Here is a 16,301-nt window from a genome sequence, read left to right on the forward strand (position 1 = left end):
AAGGAGAAGCAAGAATTATATATTCCCCGTCAAACCTCACGTAGTTCGTTACGATACATTACGGTATATCATATACATACAGGCGACTCGAAGTCAAGCATTTGGATGGCATGACCTGTGTATGTGTTTTAGATTTTGTCTGGCCATGGAATTAAAGTCATAGTGGTACTGGAATTTGGCTATCAGTTTGTTGCTATATTTCTCTAGAAGCGATGCTGAAAACTGAATCATCAATCTTGGAAAAGGAAGGCGGCTGATTTAGATTTTTTTTCACTGAAAAATTGGCCCCCAAAAGTGAAACCATCAACATGACACCGTTTCCCTTTTCCCTTGAGGAACCGTTCCCTACAATTACTAACAATTTCACACCGCCGGAGAGCGAATAATTGGGTTAAATGTTCTAAATTGGCCATCCGGCTGCATTGATGACGGTAATAGACTTCTTTAGCTTGGCGTAATCTGGTGAATTCTTTTGTCAACGCCAAAAATCGGGCAATGATCGCCGCTTAAGTTTAGCTGTCTGTAAAGATTATACGTGTTGATTGACAGTGTCAGGCCATGCAAATAGCCGGAGAATGTCACTGATAATAATGTTCCAAGTAACAACCTTACGTTACAATTTAAAACATTTACGCTGACACATCATCGCAGAATTTCACAGAACCAACACTCCCTATTACATTAGAGGTACCAGCCCCGAACCAGTCATGCAGTGTGTACAAAGGTTAGGACCCATAAAAGGGACCTAACTTTTTGTTAACTAGAGTTCCACGATCTCATACCTTCGCCAAATGATGTTAGCCTTTATGAGTAAGAAATTATAGATTAGTCCCCCTGATTGTGCAAATAGGATCCTATATTTGCATCAATTATATCTGTTGATCATATTCTACACCAGAAGACAGTCTTATCTTATCAAAGAATGCCATTATAGCATTTCCTCATAAATTATGCAAATGAGGTCCTTATTTGAATAAGTTATGTTTAATTATGTTCACCTTCACATAACTTTCAAATATTCCAAGTATGACATTCCAGGCAGTTACCACTATGTAAATATAACATTTTCTCATTAATTATGCAAATTAAGTCTTCATTTGCATAATCGATATCTGCCTGTATTTCTGCCGTTCTTAATTACATATGTCACAAGCTTGAATAGTCCTATCAGGGAATGCAGATGATTTATAGAATTTCCTCATTAATTATTCAAATTACATTAATATATGCATAATTATAATATTATTATGTTAAGCATCACCTCAGCTACCTACATGCCAAAAATCACGACGATCCATCAATCGGTTCTAGAGTTATCCGCCTTTAAATATTTTTCAACTAACGCCCCTGAAGTTCCAGAGCAAGCCGCTAGGGAGGCCAAACTCACATCACTTCTTCCCCAGCACAAGAGCTACCTACCATCCAAATTTCGTCACCCTAGCATGTCTAGATCACGAGATATCAAAACCGGAAGTTCAGCTGCAGTACCATAACAAGCCGCTAGGGGGCCCAAAATTTAATCAGTTCCACGTCTCATGAAGACCTATCCACCTACCAAATATCAAGACAATCCATTTTAGCCTTCTTGAGTTATCGTGCTGACACACACACACACAGACACACGAACGCCTACGAAAACATAACCTTCTTGGCGAAGTGCAAAGAAAAAACAACCTAGTGTATATAACGATTGTAGTTGATTCCGTATATCGTGCAGTGACTGTATAAAACAACAGTATGCCTGTTTGAAGTCTTGAGATTTTCCGTTGATGTCAACTGGCATGGACCAGGCAAAGCTTGGCAAACGTAACAGAAACAAGATTCTACCACAGCTGCATGCCGCACAGTTCTGACAGCACATTGACCTTTTCTCTCAAATCATAACAGAGTGCACTTGGAAGTGAACTTGGCAGGACCTGAATGCTTGAAAAGGTCACTTTGGCACAGCCTCAGAAGAATCCAACTGAGTTTATCAATATGAAATGTTGCATGGGGTGGACATGGCCTTGACTTGGTGGTTAGTGCCCCTGCATGTGCGGCCGTTATGTCGCCACCCTGCCGTGAGAAAAGTGTGGAGGGGAGGAGGGGGGAGACCTACATCAATTTCACATCCACGTAGCCTAGCGGCGACCAATGGGTGACCAGCATTCCGCGCCACGCCCACTTTGCGGTCGATTCCATTTGACAATGGGGTTGAACAGCATCCTTCCATACGGCGCGGCAGGTAATCGGAGTTGGAAATGTCAGATAAACAATGTAAGAATATTTTCGAGATCATACCGCCTGGGTAACAAAGTTTAATCGAGACAACAAGGTTATCGGCAGGACAGGACTGCAAGGCCTCTTTTCTTACATTTTCACAGACAAAGACTTGGCCTAAGATACTGTTTTGTACGCCGCGCGGCCGACGTAAGCACCAGAAGCCCAGTGCCGAAATGGTTTAACTCGGCTCGGTAGTTATTTTGCTCCAACTATTCAAAGACACAGAATTTCAGAAAACAATTTACAAATGTATCTTTTGAACAAGTTTGAGAAACATCTTTTTCAACCATATCTTGCTAAAGCGCGGGTTGTGGGTGTGGCCGAAATGCTGCCCGCCTATTGGTCCCCGCTAGGCTGGCTTGGATGGGAAATTGAGGTTCCGGAGGGGCCTGGGAGGGGTCTTCTACCGCAGACGTACCACATTGTCAGTTCTTGAACTTGTGCAGATGTTAACCCCATATTTCTGTGGTCTGGTGTATAGCTGGGTATATTTTGCCATCGATTTGTGCATTCATTTTTAACCCCCTTACCACCTACCATCTATCGTCATTACTACATACATGCAATCGTCAATTAACTTTTTTAAAAATCGTGATACATTCTGATAAAAAGACATTTTCACCCCACAGCATTTGGTAAGACATGATGTGTGTCTGCACAGTAATTTGTCCCTAGCTCCTATGAGATATGACTGGAGCCCAGAACCATGTCTCTATCATTAACTAATGGGTACGATTTATGACTGTTCAGTGTTCCACAGACGTGATAAAACTCACGATGTCCCTCCAACAGAAAGCCAGAAGCCCTCCCATGTTGCACCCGGGTAACGGGAAGACAGGCTAGTACATTTCCTAGGAGATATACAGTTAGAAAGAGGCTCGAAGACACGCCACCGACCGTACCAAAATTGTCGGAAATATGAATGAAGTGTGCTAGGCAGTCTGTAGGATGCTTGCTTTTCTTTTATTTTAACACGAGCTGGAAAAGACGTTAAATCTACGATTGCTTGTCCTTTCCTGTGATGTCGATATTCCCGCCACGCACACTGCCGTGACAGCCACCATGATGGGAAGAGTGACAGACCTAATGTCGCCTCGCGGAGGCTCGACCTCAACTCGACTTGCCATTGTCTGCGAAATGTTAACAACTCTTCCGTCCAAATCGATTTGACGCTTGTCGTACATGTAGCAAGTTCATCCTGACTCAGAGAAAAGAGCACTGACAGTATAATGTCGCGTGGGTGAGGCACTCAGTCTAAGTGGATGTCTGCTTCGATCTATGGCAAATTAAACTTCAATAGTTCCAGGGACAAATAACACAGGGGATATGCTGAAGTCGATTAATTCTTCTTTATTAGACTATAAATGATGTAAACGTGAAAAGTCAGACTTGTAAATATGTGACTTCCTGGTTTAACCGTCTATCATGGGGGGGGGTGCTTACGTCATAGTCACGTGAGTGCAAACGCCGCAATAAAGCTGTCTGAAGATTTCGCTGGAATCAGTAATACCCACCAACACTGTACGAGAGTGCCAGTCATTACTAAAGACGCTATATGCTTAATACTAGTAATGGCTCACTGCAAGTGTCCATCATTTCTCAGAAAAAAAGCAGGACCATGGTACAGGACCCCCTAGGACCCATGTATTGTACTACAAAAGGTCTCGTGCCTGTTATACATGTACAAGAATAAGTCTCTTCACTGTAGACTTTGATGGCAGTCCCATGACACTGGCAGGGCTGGCATTTCTAAAGCCTCCCTCCTCCCATTCCAACACATATTCACGAGACTATCATTCATGATTCTCCGCTCGCACATAAAACGTTTCTGGTACCATAATATTGTAGTCTACGCATTGTGCTAATGATTTTGAAGAGTCGGCCATAGTTGCAATTTCCTCTGCCAGTACAATGGTGAGAGTATTAAATCTACACGCATTGTTGCGTTACATTTCAACCCACTCACCCATCCTACCTTCATGTCTCAAGTACAAATTCTGTAGTCTTCAAATCACGTATACGTACGTGGGTGTTTCGTTGTTGTTTTTGTTGTGAAGGGGGTGTATTGAAATTGATCAAAAGAATTAGGCATTACACACCACTGCCTCCCACTCCCACAAAAGACCTTTGGAAATTGGGTTCAGTGATGATGGACATTTGTGGAGAAAGATTACCCACTCGAGCTGTTGCGCGGCACCGATGCCTGAAATAATATTGCTCTATGATGAATATGAAGTGACGTTGTTCGTTATTTCTGCCGCATTGCGTTCTATCCTCAGGCGACCTTCGATCTTGGCACAACTTTTGCAATTTTGTAAGCTGACGTCATTTCCTCACCTTTCTGTAATAGCCATCCTCAGTCATCACACAAACTGATAGTAGCTTCATCGTTTCCGCAAGCATATCCATGTTCATTTTGTTTTTCATGTGCAAGTTTAATATCATTTGCAAAATTCACACAGACACCCACAGAATATAAACGTTTCTACCTAACTGTTCTAGACGGATCGATTGTAGCTTGCTAAAGCCCCAAAGCGCACGACCCCAATCCGGCACACCTGATGTTCGGTAACACGTTATATTTGGTATGTCGGTGCACGTACTGTCTGGGGAGAATAACGTGACCCATAAACTGACGAAAACTTGAGAGTCTGATCTCCAAGTTTAATGGTTTTTCCTTGATGTATCATTTCATCAGTGTGCAGCTTTCTGGAAGTTCAATATCCAATCCGTGGTGAAATATAAATCTTGACAGGAATTCGAATAAAGGCAATGCAGCATGCATGATGTACTATCGCCCTGCTGCTCTGCTGGTAGAGGGGGTCGATAGTGCACCCTTGGGGAACCCCGGAGTGTGATAGCGGTCACGTTTAAAGGTTTTTACTCGTACGCTAGGTGGCATGCGGATCGCTCGGGAATTTGTTGATAACAAGGTTGGCATGTGAAGTATATTGGGCCTAATATTAGACCTATTTGGCCGAATTTGATCGTACAATGGTAAGTATAATGCAATTCACGAGGTGACATTTGATAGGCATGTACGATGTTTGTGGGGATTGGTGATTTATTGTAAGGCACAAAACTTGACGACACTCCCGTGTTGGTGGGAGATGGGACTGAACACCACGAGTCTCTGTCAAAGAATGACAAATCCACCTATAGAGCGTCACTTCATGCAGAGGGAAGACATGTGAATCGCTGACCGGTACCGGTGGATCAAAGTTGCAGAAAGTTTGTGGCGTCCCCCGTCTCTATTCAATGATTCTTGTAACTTAACGCGTAAATGCTTTTTTTTCATTACATTGTAACAAATCAGTTTCGCTGTTTTTCTACCCAGGTTTGAGGAAGAGTTGAGCTTGAGGAAGAAACTGGAAGATGAAGTTGGCAGTCTAAGGAAGGTAGGAAACCAGCAAACAGAACGGGGGAAGGGGGAGGGGGGCAGGTGGCGTGAGCGCATGGGAGCGTTACGAATATACCCTAAACATTAGAAAAGTCGCGATTTCGTACTACTGAAAGAGTTGCATTCGTGTGCATTATAGTTATTACCAACATGAAGTACTTACGAAAGATAATATTATTACTGTGCAGTAATACGATATGCCTCTATACAGCATGATGTGGTATTCACAACAACAGTTTTAACAATGGCTTTATAAAAATCACAATCATGAGTATATGTGCATAAAGGTCTAACCCCTAACGTAAAGGTCTAACCCCTAATATATGTATAAATTTCTACGTTCTTAATAATAATAATAACTTCATCCATGCCACGTAAGCAACTCCCACAATGAAGATATAATATGCAGATCCCTGTATATCACCAACTAATAACAAGCTAATACCATTTGGTAAAAGTCTAACGGTTATGTATAGCTTTTGCCACGGGATTTACTGACATGACTTCAGGATGGGTTGGCCTGGTAACTGTCACCAATTGTACGTTCACTCTGTCGGAAGCAGCATTGCACAGCTTACACTCTACGTGGTGTTCTTTTATTAATATCGGTGAATAAGGCACGTTTCAGTTTTCGAGTCACAGTCGCTTGTCCCTTCGCCCGTTGTCCTTCTAGTCCACGGTACTTAAATGATTTCTTGGTGTAATGCACTGGTGGGAGGTGAGCAAAGATATATCTTTACAGTACAAAGGTCTTGATTAGATACTTTACTTTTCATCGCTGCCTTGCGCTCTGGAACCGCTAGGAGCGTGGGAGACTAATGTTCGAATCGGTGGCGGATTCGACCGCCGGTGGCGCCGGGGGCAGGCCGCTTCCCGAGCAGCTGGAAAGGTTGCGACGACACTACGAGGATTTAATTCACAAGAACCGGGAAGAACTGGAAAAACACTACAAGGCAAAGGTGAGGGTAAAATGAACGCAGGACGGGGGAAGGTGTTCAGGGTACCCGCCATCTTGGACCACTGGTGGCACCACAGAAACTTTCTACACCGTGTGATTTGTCGCACGAAAACTCTCACTGAACCTAGCTGACTTTTCCCTCACTTCCCTCACAGCACAATACCATAAACACCAAGAAAGTACTTCCAGCACATTGACCCTTTAACGTGTCTCCCTTTTTTTCATCTCTCTCGTCTTTCCCTCGGTATGCTTTTTACAATATTTTCTCCTCAACAGTTGCAGTCGTACCTGTTGTTGGATGCCATACCAATAGCACACTGGGGACAAAGTAATATCTAGTGGGCCTAGTGTGCTATGGGTCTGGCATCCAGGCTATTGTTGTACAGACTATAGCGACAGACTTGCATTCGCCACTCAACAGTCGTTTGGACGAACGAAAACTTGTACTGGAGCGATGAGGGCTATCTTCGAAAAAGACAAAAATGGAAACTTTTAAACAAGAACGCAACATTCCGTATGTGAACATGGTAGCCCCACAATAAACTATTGTCCTGCCCAACTGTGAATTAAACGGGCACAGTCGTCTAGTTTCATGAAGATTGGCGCTGTTGACGGTACAAACTGAAGGCCAGCCGCCTTGTATTAAGTCGTACTTCGCCACTTAACAATTTATGTCTCCTACTCGACACCACAGCTATGTAACTGTCATCGTAAATACCACAAGGAGTTTGGGCTTGTTGCCTCAAGTTTCCTCAAAGGAATACCTGTCCACGCCACAGCTTAGGTTCGCTCCCTCATTTCCTCTCTACTCCTATAAAGTCAACTTCTTGTTGTTCTACTGCTTCTGAAGGTTGACAGAATTTTCAGCCATGTTAGCTTTAGCCCTGCGCCCAGTGATCGCTCAACAATCTACACCCAGGCTAGTCTTCTATAAAACAGAGAGCGTGTGACCGTGACCTTGTCTAGCCCCCAGGCCCCCTGCTCGTGACCATGACCAATCGGTCAGTCTCCCAGGCTCCTCACCTTTGTTACCCCCCAGCGTTTCACGCTGATAAATCTATGAATATTTCCTGCAGTTGAATCCAGATTTTCTAAAATTTGATAGATTTGATGGCTTGAATTCCCAAAGTTGTCCCAAAGTGTGTCAACCCTACGGCAGGTCTAGATTACCTGCACATGTTGTACCCAGCTCAATACACCACAGTCGCGTACATTTTACAGTATTGATATGCAGGAAAGGAATGTCGAAAAGGTTAAGTACTGCATTAAAGAGCTTAATGCAGAATTACCGCGAGGAATCACGACTCGCTGCACACCGCCTAACTACCTACTAAATTCTTATTTGGTCAGTACTGTGTACTCAATAAAGTTGTATTGTGCTAGTCCACGTTATCACATTCACAAAGCAGATGTTGGCAGGAAAGATCGTTAAGTTTTCTAAAGGGTGTATTATTATAACTATCTCCCCCCTCACCATTATCTGCTTGGGGATCAAATCCACGTTGTACAATCACCAGTGTCCAAAAATCTATTTGCGAAACACTGCTTGTTTCCACACATATTCCTGGGCAGTCGACGTTTTCTAACGAGTTGCACATGTTTTCTCCAAGGAGAGTTTTACTTCGCCTGGTGAAAGAAGTTGCACGCGTGGCTCCTAGATTCTTGTCAAGATAACATCCCGTAATAGCCATATTCCCTTAGGTCACGGGCAGTACAAAGAGACTGTATATATAAGCACTAATTTTAGAACAATCTATACTACGTACATCCCTATGAATTATGTATAGCCATGATTCGTGAAGTTGATATCCACTGTGAAGGGCCCGGTCACAATTGTCGCACGACAGGTTGACGACAGCAAATTAAGTGCATTCTTGGGACCACCGCGCGTGGTTGTGTCGTACAAAATTCAGCTCAACTGTTTTGTCACGGAAAAGGTTTCCGTAGACCCTTGTGGATAGTTAACTTTTTCTAGAAATCCTACGACAAAATATTGCCAGACGAATGTGACCGCGTTTTAAACAGCACTGCTTTTTTCTCCTAAAATGACCTACATAAGATTTAGTCCCATCGGCAGTTTTATATCGGGTTTCATTGGATAAATCCACGGGTAATACAGGCAGCCTGTTAGCGGTAAATGTTCCTGTATGACCGACTGTAGATGACTGATAGGCGATGAAAAGGGCCGAAGGGAAGTCTGGAATGTAATTCCCTGCGACATTTTGAGTAGTGCCAGTGGGTGTGGATGTATTTAGTGTGATCATGGCAGAATGTTGGCGTGGATTCAGTTGAAAGTCGTGGGAGCGTCCAACAAACACTGAACCACAGTTTTAAGAAAGCTACACTAGTATCGTATTACACATCAAGCATACCTTGTGTAATGCCAAAAACCAACCCTTTAATCTTTCCTGGACGCCACAAACACAGACAAACATTTGTTTGCATTTTCGAACATGATTTTTGTAACATGTCTTTTTCCTTCAAACGTCTTTTATATTCTTCAACTTAAGCCTTATATTCTCGTGTCTCCTGGCATTCACCAACATTGTCGCTTTGTGAGAAAATTACGCTGACCCCGTATGACAAGACATTAGGGGCATGCTATGTATTCATATGATATTTGTGCCATGATGATAACACCACTTATAGCAGCCTACGTGGATATATTTATCATAACGTTTCAAAAAGCATTTCTGCAATGTGCACATGTACACTTTATAAAGTAAATCATGTATCCCCAACACCGTTTGACGTACTAGTATATAATATTACGGATGCCAAAATGATGATAAGTCTTTATATCTTCGGTTGCGTATGAGAATAAAATAGAACACACTCACTCTTAGATTTAGTGAGATAAAAACAACGTGTAGTTGTAAAAATAACTTTTACAGCATGTTACATGTATAACTAACCAACCCGTTTTCCATTGAGAGAAGTTCGTATTTATCTCATTACTATACTAGAGACAAGAAAAGTTTTGGGTCACATGACGACAATATCGATAGAGCCTTTTCACTCACGTGACTATAACGTCATCATTGTCCGCCATGTTGGACGGTTAACACATACCGCTATTTCCTGTATTTGACCTTCCCGTCAGATCACGGCCCTACAAGGTCAGACCATGGCGCCGTCAGAGTTCGTCTCACAGATGGAGACCATGCAGACGGAGGAGAGCATGCGCAGTGGCAGCGGAGGACTGGAGGAGGCGGAGAGAAGAAAGTTCCAGGAGGAGATAGAGGAGTTACGGACGGAGTTACGCAACTTCCGCAACCAGGTGTCACAGATGCAGGAAGGGTGGGTCCTGGTGTACCTAGTTACGTAACGGAATAACAGATAAAACACTCCGTGAATAGTTTCATCAGGTATGTCAATGAACGAAAAGACTCTTTTATACGCTGAATGGAACAACGGGGCGACGTAAAAACTTCATTTATTATTGAGAGAAAATCCCAGTTTACGCCATGAAAACTGACCAGCAAATATTTTTAATTCTCTACAGCAATACTTTGTGTCATGGAACAATGTTGAAGAATGTACAGAGTCTACTACAGACGCATATTTTGATTTGCGGCAGTTTTACTGGTCTAGGTCATTGTTATCTAAAACCCCTTCCAAATTTACAATGCACTGCACTGGTGCGATACTGTAATCTTGAATGTTTATTGATATTTTGTTATCATGCCACTTCAGCATAATACCCATCTCCCGATAGGCGTTAGGCACACCAGTGCATGTCACACATACATCAATATAGCACTGCGAAACGCCTACACGGTATGCAAATTAAAGGACGAGTTTAGTTCAGAATTTTTATCCCCTGAAAGTGATCAACTTTATCTCCAGATGTAAGAAATGCCGTTTATATATAACGTTATAGCATCAAGACGTTAAGCCAGTAAAGCTGTCTATCTTTAAGGCTGTGGACGTGATTAAGATAAGGAAGAGTCAAGTTAATCCAAACATGTCTTAATTTGGCGTCATACGGCATGAAAATAGCTCGCCCGTCTGCGAGCACAAAAGGATATTTTCGTCATCAATACGGCCTTGTTGTCCCCTCGTAAGAGATTGGCAGATGTTAGCAGGTAACCAAATCCCATCCACTGTAACGGTAAATTTTCAGGCGAAAAATAAGCCGACTCTCTCTGGCGACTTTTAAATTCGGCGACCGTCTGGTGATCAACATATGCTGTAAATCACTTTATGTTTGCGGTAACAAAAGTTCGCGGTCTGAAAATAAAGGGCATGTTTGCGGAACTTAACGCTCGCAGTGGCGGCAGGTTCAGCAAAAAGTCGTTTGTTAACGGTAATTATGCGTTCACCGCGGAAGTGACCGCGAAAAGTACCGCGAAAAAAATCAAGTCGTGATACTCGACGGTCGTCAACAGTGTGATGCCGATTAGGTCATTTTAATAGTTGCCTAAGGCTTTACCGCTATCTTGTAAAACCGTTAGTCGATCCATCAAGATTTTGTTCCTCTTTTTATTTCAATGTTATGGACCATGTCTTCTTCCATTCCCATCGCTCAACATCAACTTTGACATGAACTTCCGACTACTGAATTTCAAAAGGCTCTAAAAACGTACTACAAGACCAGCAACATATTGATCATTAGTTTGTGAAATACATTGCGTTGTTGACTGGTGTTTTATAGTCTTCTTAATTTGTATTCTTACGCAGAAAAACCACGCCGAGCGTGAACGGGCAGGCTGAGTCGGATTTCCCGGGCGTTCCCTCTGCTTGTTTCATCCAGAACGGGGAACACCGCCACACGTCACACCTCAAGGTGGACCTGGGGAATGGCAGGAGTAACGTGTACGTCACAGGTACGGCATAAGTACAAAAAGAAGGCCACATTTTAAAGTTTTCTTCAAAACTCGTGAACGGAAGTGGTTCTAACTGTGCCATATAACCGATAACAGTACATGTACATGTATATGTTTTCCTCTTGGTGATTGCCAAGTGGAGGATACCACGGTATTATAGCGCCTTCAAGCGGCCACAGTAAAAACTACACATACGTTTTCCCCCGCAGGTCTTTCCCTCAACCCAGCGGCGATTGCGATGCAGCCGACTGGAAAGCCGCAGGGGTTCGTGTCGCTGTACCCGATCTCTTGGTACTTCGACAAGGACCTCAGCACCATCCAAAGTACACAGAGTGTGGTGACGGAGACGAAAACTACGCAGAAAACAGTGACGCAACAGAAAACCACTCCGCAGAAGGCAGTGGCTAAGGATGACCCGAAGTACGGATCTGTACACATGTCCGTAAAGGAGGAGGAGATAGCTAAGGTTCTGAAAGGTACAGGGGTTTTCCAATTTAATTTGCATGACCAATCCTATTGTTACCTCGAACTAGAGTTAGAACAGCCTGAAAAAAATGCACATCGGTACTTTTTATGCTGGTTTAAACGTTGGTTTTAGACTTTTGATTCTTCGTAAAACGAAGGTCAAACGCATCACTCTGTATGTAAATTAGCAACAAAATAAGAAGAAGGCATGATATTAAAATAAGAAGAAGGCATGATGTTAACTGACGCAAAATGGAATTCCCTCCAGGTTATGGTGCTGCAGTGCCGGCTCCTGGTGATAGGGGCGCTGATATCAGCGCCTCTGTAGGCAGGGCGCTCCTTGGTAAAACTAGGTGGCGCTTCGAAGGCCCCCAAATCCTTTGTATCCTAACGGGATATTCCATTCAAAACACCTGGGTCGGAAGAAAACAACAGCCAGTATTGTTTGGTATGATGTAGAAGACACCACAACTATCTTTGGAGCTAAATTCTAGAAAAGAGACATGACAGTTAACGTTAAGGAACGTACCCTCAAGGTTAAGAATGGAATATCCCAAAGGTGTGGGTGGTGTTCACATGTACCCATTTCCACATTCCATCGGGCCATGGTTTCAATACGCACAGCTAACAACCGCATTAGACATCAGGGCTGAAGGTGACATCTAACTCAAACGTTTGTTTTTTGGACTGGGTCAAGGAAAATTTGATTTATCATGGCTACTAACCAAGTTTCCATACCTTGGTGGCATATTATGGCCAACAATACACAAGTAACTTGTTTGGAACTGTATCAAAAAGGATACTAGTATTTTGTCAGAGATCCTCTTTCGTTCTACTGTGCTTCCCTCAAATGCCAATTACCCAAACAATGTGCCTGCCTCTTATGTGGACTATGGCTAAGTATGGACCAATTTAGATAGACATACTAGGTACTCCATCATGAGCTGTTACAATGATGCAGCGAATTCGATTAGCACAAATTTGGTCAGTACAAAGATATGAAAATGACACCACATTACATTGGACGAATAACTGCCAGAAATGATAGCACATCAGAGGCACAGGAGCTTCAGATTTCAATGAAACCAATGAAAAAGAAGTCAAACAGCAGAGTGGCTTCTCAGGTAACAATTCTGTTCCACGTCATCCTCCAAAAAATGTTTCAAACAAGGTTCACCACTTGGTAAGAGAACAAGCTGTCAGATTATTTCAACATAAAGCGAGATCACACCACTATACATAGTAATATAACAGACTAATATAACACATTACAGAAACTACAACTCCAAGGATGGTGAAACAAAGGACAAGTCCTAAGATAATGTGTTTCTCTTACAGGTCGGTGGTTCCGGTTGGCCCATCACGGCAGTAATGGGTTAGTGATTGAGGCAGAGGACAGTCCACAGTTAGGCAAGCAGGCGGTGGCCAAACAGAAGAACATACCAACAAAGTAAGTACTCTTCTGTTACAGAACTTATATAACAGAAATTAACTGCTAATTCTGTAGAAGGAATTCCAACAAAAATTGTTGCCTGAACAGCACCATGAAAGCAGTCAACGAATGAGCCATCCACTAAAGAAAGTTTATAGGATCCTCTGTCTCTATCAAAAGATTATTGCAAGGAATATATATATTCTTCTGAAAATAGTTAGAACAAAATGCTTTTCCTTTCTACACAAGGTCGGTCAGTACCTGTCCATGGAACAGATATACATGTATTTGTAATCTCTAAGTAATAAGCATATGTTTGGGTGGTTGCAAGACAGTATCAAATTGGCCAGGCAGTATCCAATACGTGGTGCAGCCAATGGTTACAGGCCGCCAATATAGAATCCCCTTGCCCCCCAGAATCTGCTTGGAGATTATGGTATTTGTACATCTAGAAGAGTCATTCAGTATTCTTATTTTGTTTGACAATTTTGATTTCTCACCACCACAGTGACACACAACTCTGGTGCTATGATAAAGGCTGTTTCCGTAACAAGAAGTACCAGAACTGTGCGCTGCAGGTCGCGGACTCCTTCGCGCCCTCCCCCGTGGAACTGGGGCCCTGCACGGGCGACAGGAACCAGAAATGGGTGGTACGTCCTAGTCAATGTCTCTAACTTTTATCCAATTGCCTGGAGTCCAGTCTATCACAGTTGGAGTGGATTCTGTTCAGGGCCAGTTGTTTGCCACATGTACATCTATACTAAACACAATTGCAGAAGTTTTCTGTGAGGTGAAAACAGATGTACAATAGATATTGTACTTAATATTGTTGGAAAGCGATAGAAATGTTCTCTTTCTTCTGTCTGGTCACTACCGGTTTTCACACCGGTCTACAATGTATGTACATGTGTTTACAAACTAAAAATGCATAAAAAGCTTGCTGCAGTACCATTGGAAAATGCTAGGTGAACCATATCATGGAGATCCCTCCACAGCTTCTCGAGTTATGCTGTTGACATACATTCAGACCCACACTCAACCATGGCCAAACTGAAAACATACCCTTCTGGCAATACATAACTATTGGGTTCAATGTATAAACAATGACTGCCTCCTTCCCACAGATCCATGCTAACGGAGTCATCACCAGTGCAGACACAGACTTTGCCCTGGACATGGACGGGCGCAACATCATCATCAGCCCACAGGATGCAGACGACACGAGCACCCGCAAATCCTGGGGCATCGAAGTCGTCCAAAAATAGCCCCTGTACACCCCTCCCCTCAATCCGTGAATGGGATAACCTCAGGCAGCTCTTGACTAAAACTTCAGGCGAAAATGTACCGACACAGCGTTTGTTGAAAGCGATACCGCGCTTCAAAAGTAAATCATGAACGACTGCAACCCAAACTTAACGTCAAGATTGCCTCTGAGGTTACTCAAATTCACGGCCCTTCCTTCCCTACATATAACATAGAGATTATGAAAACATATATGATAAGTCAGTCATAGCATTCCTAAGTAATGGCAAGGATATTTTTTCTCGGTGGCGGGGCGGATAAACAACTGAGTTGATGATGAAGTAAGATACTTTCTGTCATTAGTCAACAAGCCACACATTTCCTGGCAAAGAGCAAAATATTACTACATGTACTTGGAGGAGCCTTTTACGGTTGCACGCTTCACACCGTTAGTATTACAAACTGTTAAGTAAAAGTACATACCTCCACATTCCTCCAATGGCCAAAGATCAGACTCAAGTATACTGAAAAAAAGGTACATTATTGGTGTTACATTTCATTAACTATGATGTGATGTACAATTCATTAACAAATATACGATGTAAGAAAGTTTAGTAGTCTTGATCAATATAGAAACGAAGCACTCAAGTCAAAACATTGCTTGAACCATATTCATGGGCTCCAGTGTCCATGCTAAGGATGATCATGTGCCTTGCAAGTACTAATGCAGTTGCAGTAAGCTTCTAAAGAAAGGGAATGCTGGACTATTTTTTGGAGAACGACAGAAGAGTGTTGTAATAATTGTATCTCACCTTCCAGTTGTTGAGCAGTTTAGTAACAAAGACGACTTCAGAAGTCTGCATCTGATATCTGGGAAGACATGCATCGATGCTGTTGGTTACATCATGCATGCGAAAAATGTCATTTTTGGCGACGCCTCAGGAGCGGAGGCATTTTTTTTGGTCCGTATTGATGCCCAGCATGTTTTGCTTTCCACTCTAAGTGATTAGTGTATATCATAGGGTTGCTCGTTATCTTTATGTTGTCCCGAGTCACCGCAAACAAAACTCTCCTCTAAAACTCTCCTCTAAAATATAGATACTGATGTATTATTTATAAGTTTACAATGTAGCTTTAGATAGGGTCAATATACTGCATATTTGTATGGTAGATACCATTAACACTAGTAGGTGAGTTTTAATTTTAAATTATTTTTTAGTTCATAGCATTTTTGGGGGGGTGAACGACTTAGTAACTTTAAAAAGACACGTTGTAGGTGATTGTGGTTCCTTGTATACGGTACTCAGTATGGTGCTCTTCCCTTCGCTCAGGTGGTTTGTGGGATATGTGAAGGTGCTGTACACTGGTGGACTCTGGGATAGTATTATTTTTAGAATGGTACAAAATACAAATGATCTGGACAGGTGTCAACTTTGCAATAAACTTCTAAGGAGGTTCTTTTGTGTGTTGGAGTGTATTTGTGTGTCGTATCAATGTGTGTGAGACACTGTTTAGCATGGCTTTATATTCAAGTGTGTAAAAATGTGAAAAAAGCTATAGACAAATGTACCACCAAACCATTGTTTTCTGTCAACAACATTATAATTTTCAGAGAATAAAACATTGCTATGTCCCCTGTAGGGCTTCACAGGAATGCTTTATAGTTGCCAAGGCAAAATACAATATACACACATTGTACTTTTTATAAATAGC

General features: G+C 42.5%; 1 protein-coding gene across 4 annotated transcripts in view; it reads left to right on the plus strand.

Moving 5' to 3' along the window:
* Positions 1-14,981, plus strand: part of LOC109466014 — a 29,556-nt gene extending 14,575 nt beyond the window's left edge. For 2 of the 4 annotated variants that reach the window (XM_019763537.1, XM_019763534.1), the window contains 9 exons: positions 5,600-5,660; positions 6,466-6,621; positions 9,724-9,920; positions 11,304-11,449; positions 11,659-11,925; positions 12,183-12,257; positions 13,253-13,364; positions 13,855-13,996; positions 14,471-14,981. In XM_019763537.1, coding sequence (XP_019619096.1) covers positions 5,600-5,660; positions 6,466-6,621; positions 9,724-9,920; positions 11,304-11,449; positions 11,659-11,925; positions 12,183-12,257; positions 13,253-13,364; positions 13,855-13,996; positions 14,471-14,611 — 1,297 coding nt within the window. In that variant the 3' untranslated portion in view covers positions 14,612-14,981. The remainder of the gene's footprint in view (positions 1-5,599; positions 5,661-6,465; positions 6,622-9,723; positions 9,921-11,303; positions 11,450-11,658; positions 11,926-12,182; positions 12,258-13,252; positions 13,365-13,854; positions 13,997-14,470) is intronic. The other 2 variants (XM_019763535.1, XM_019763536.1) reach the window with 2 other exon arrangements.
* Positions 14,982-16,301: the final 1,320 nt, after the last annotated feature.

The sequence above is a fragment of the Branchiostoma belcheri genome, unplaced genomic scaffold (assembly GCF_001625305.1).
Source record: "Branchiostoma belcheri isolate BF01 breed outbred unplaced genomic scaffold, Haploidv18h27 scaffold16, whole genome shotgun sequence".
Taxonomy (NCBI): Eukaryota; Metazoa; Chordata; class Leptocardii; order Amphioxiformes; family Branchiostomatidae; genus Branchiostoma; species Branchiostoma belcheri.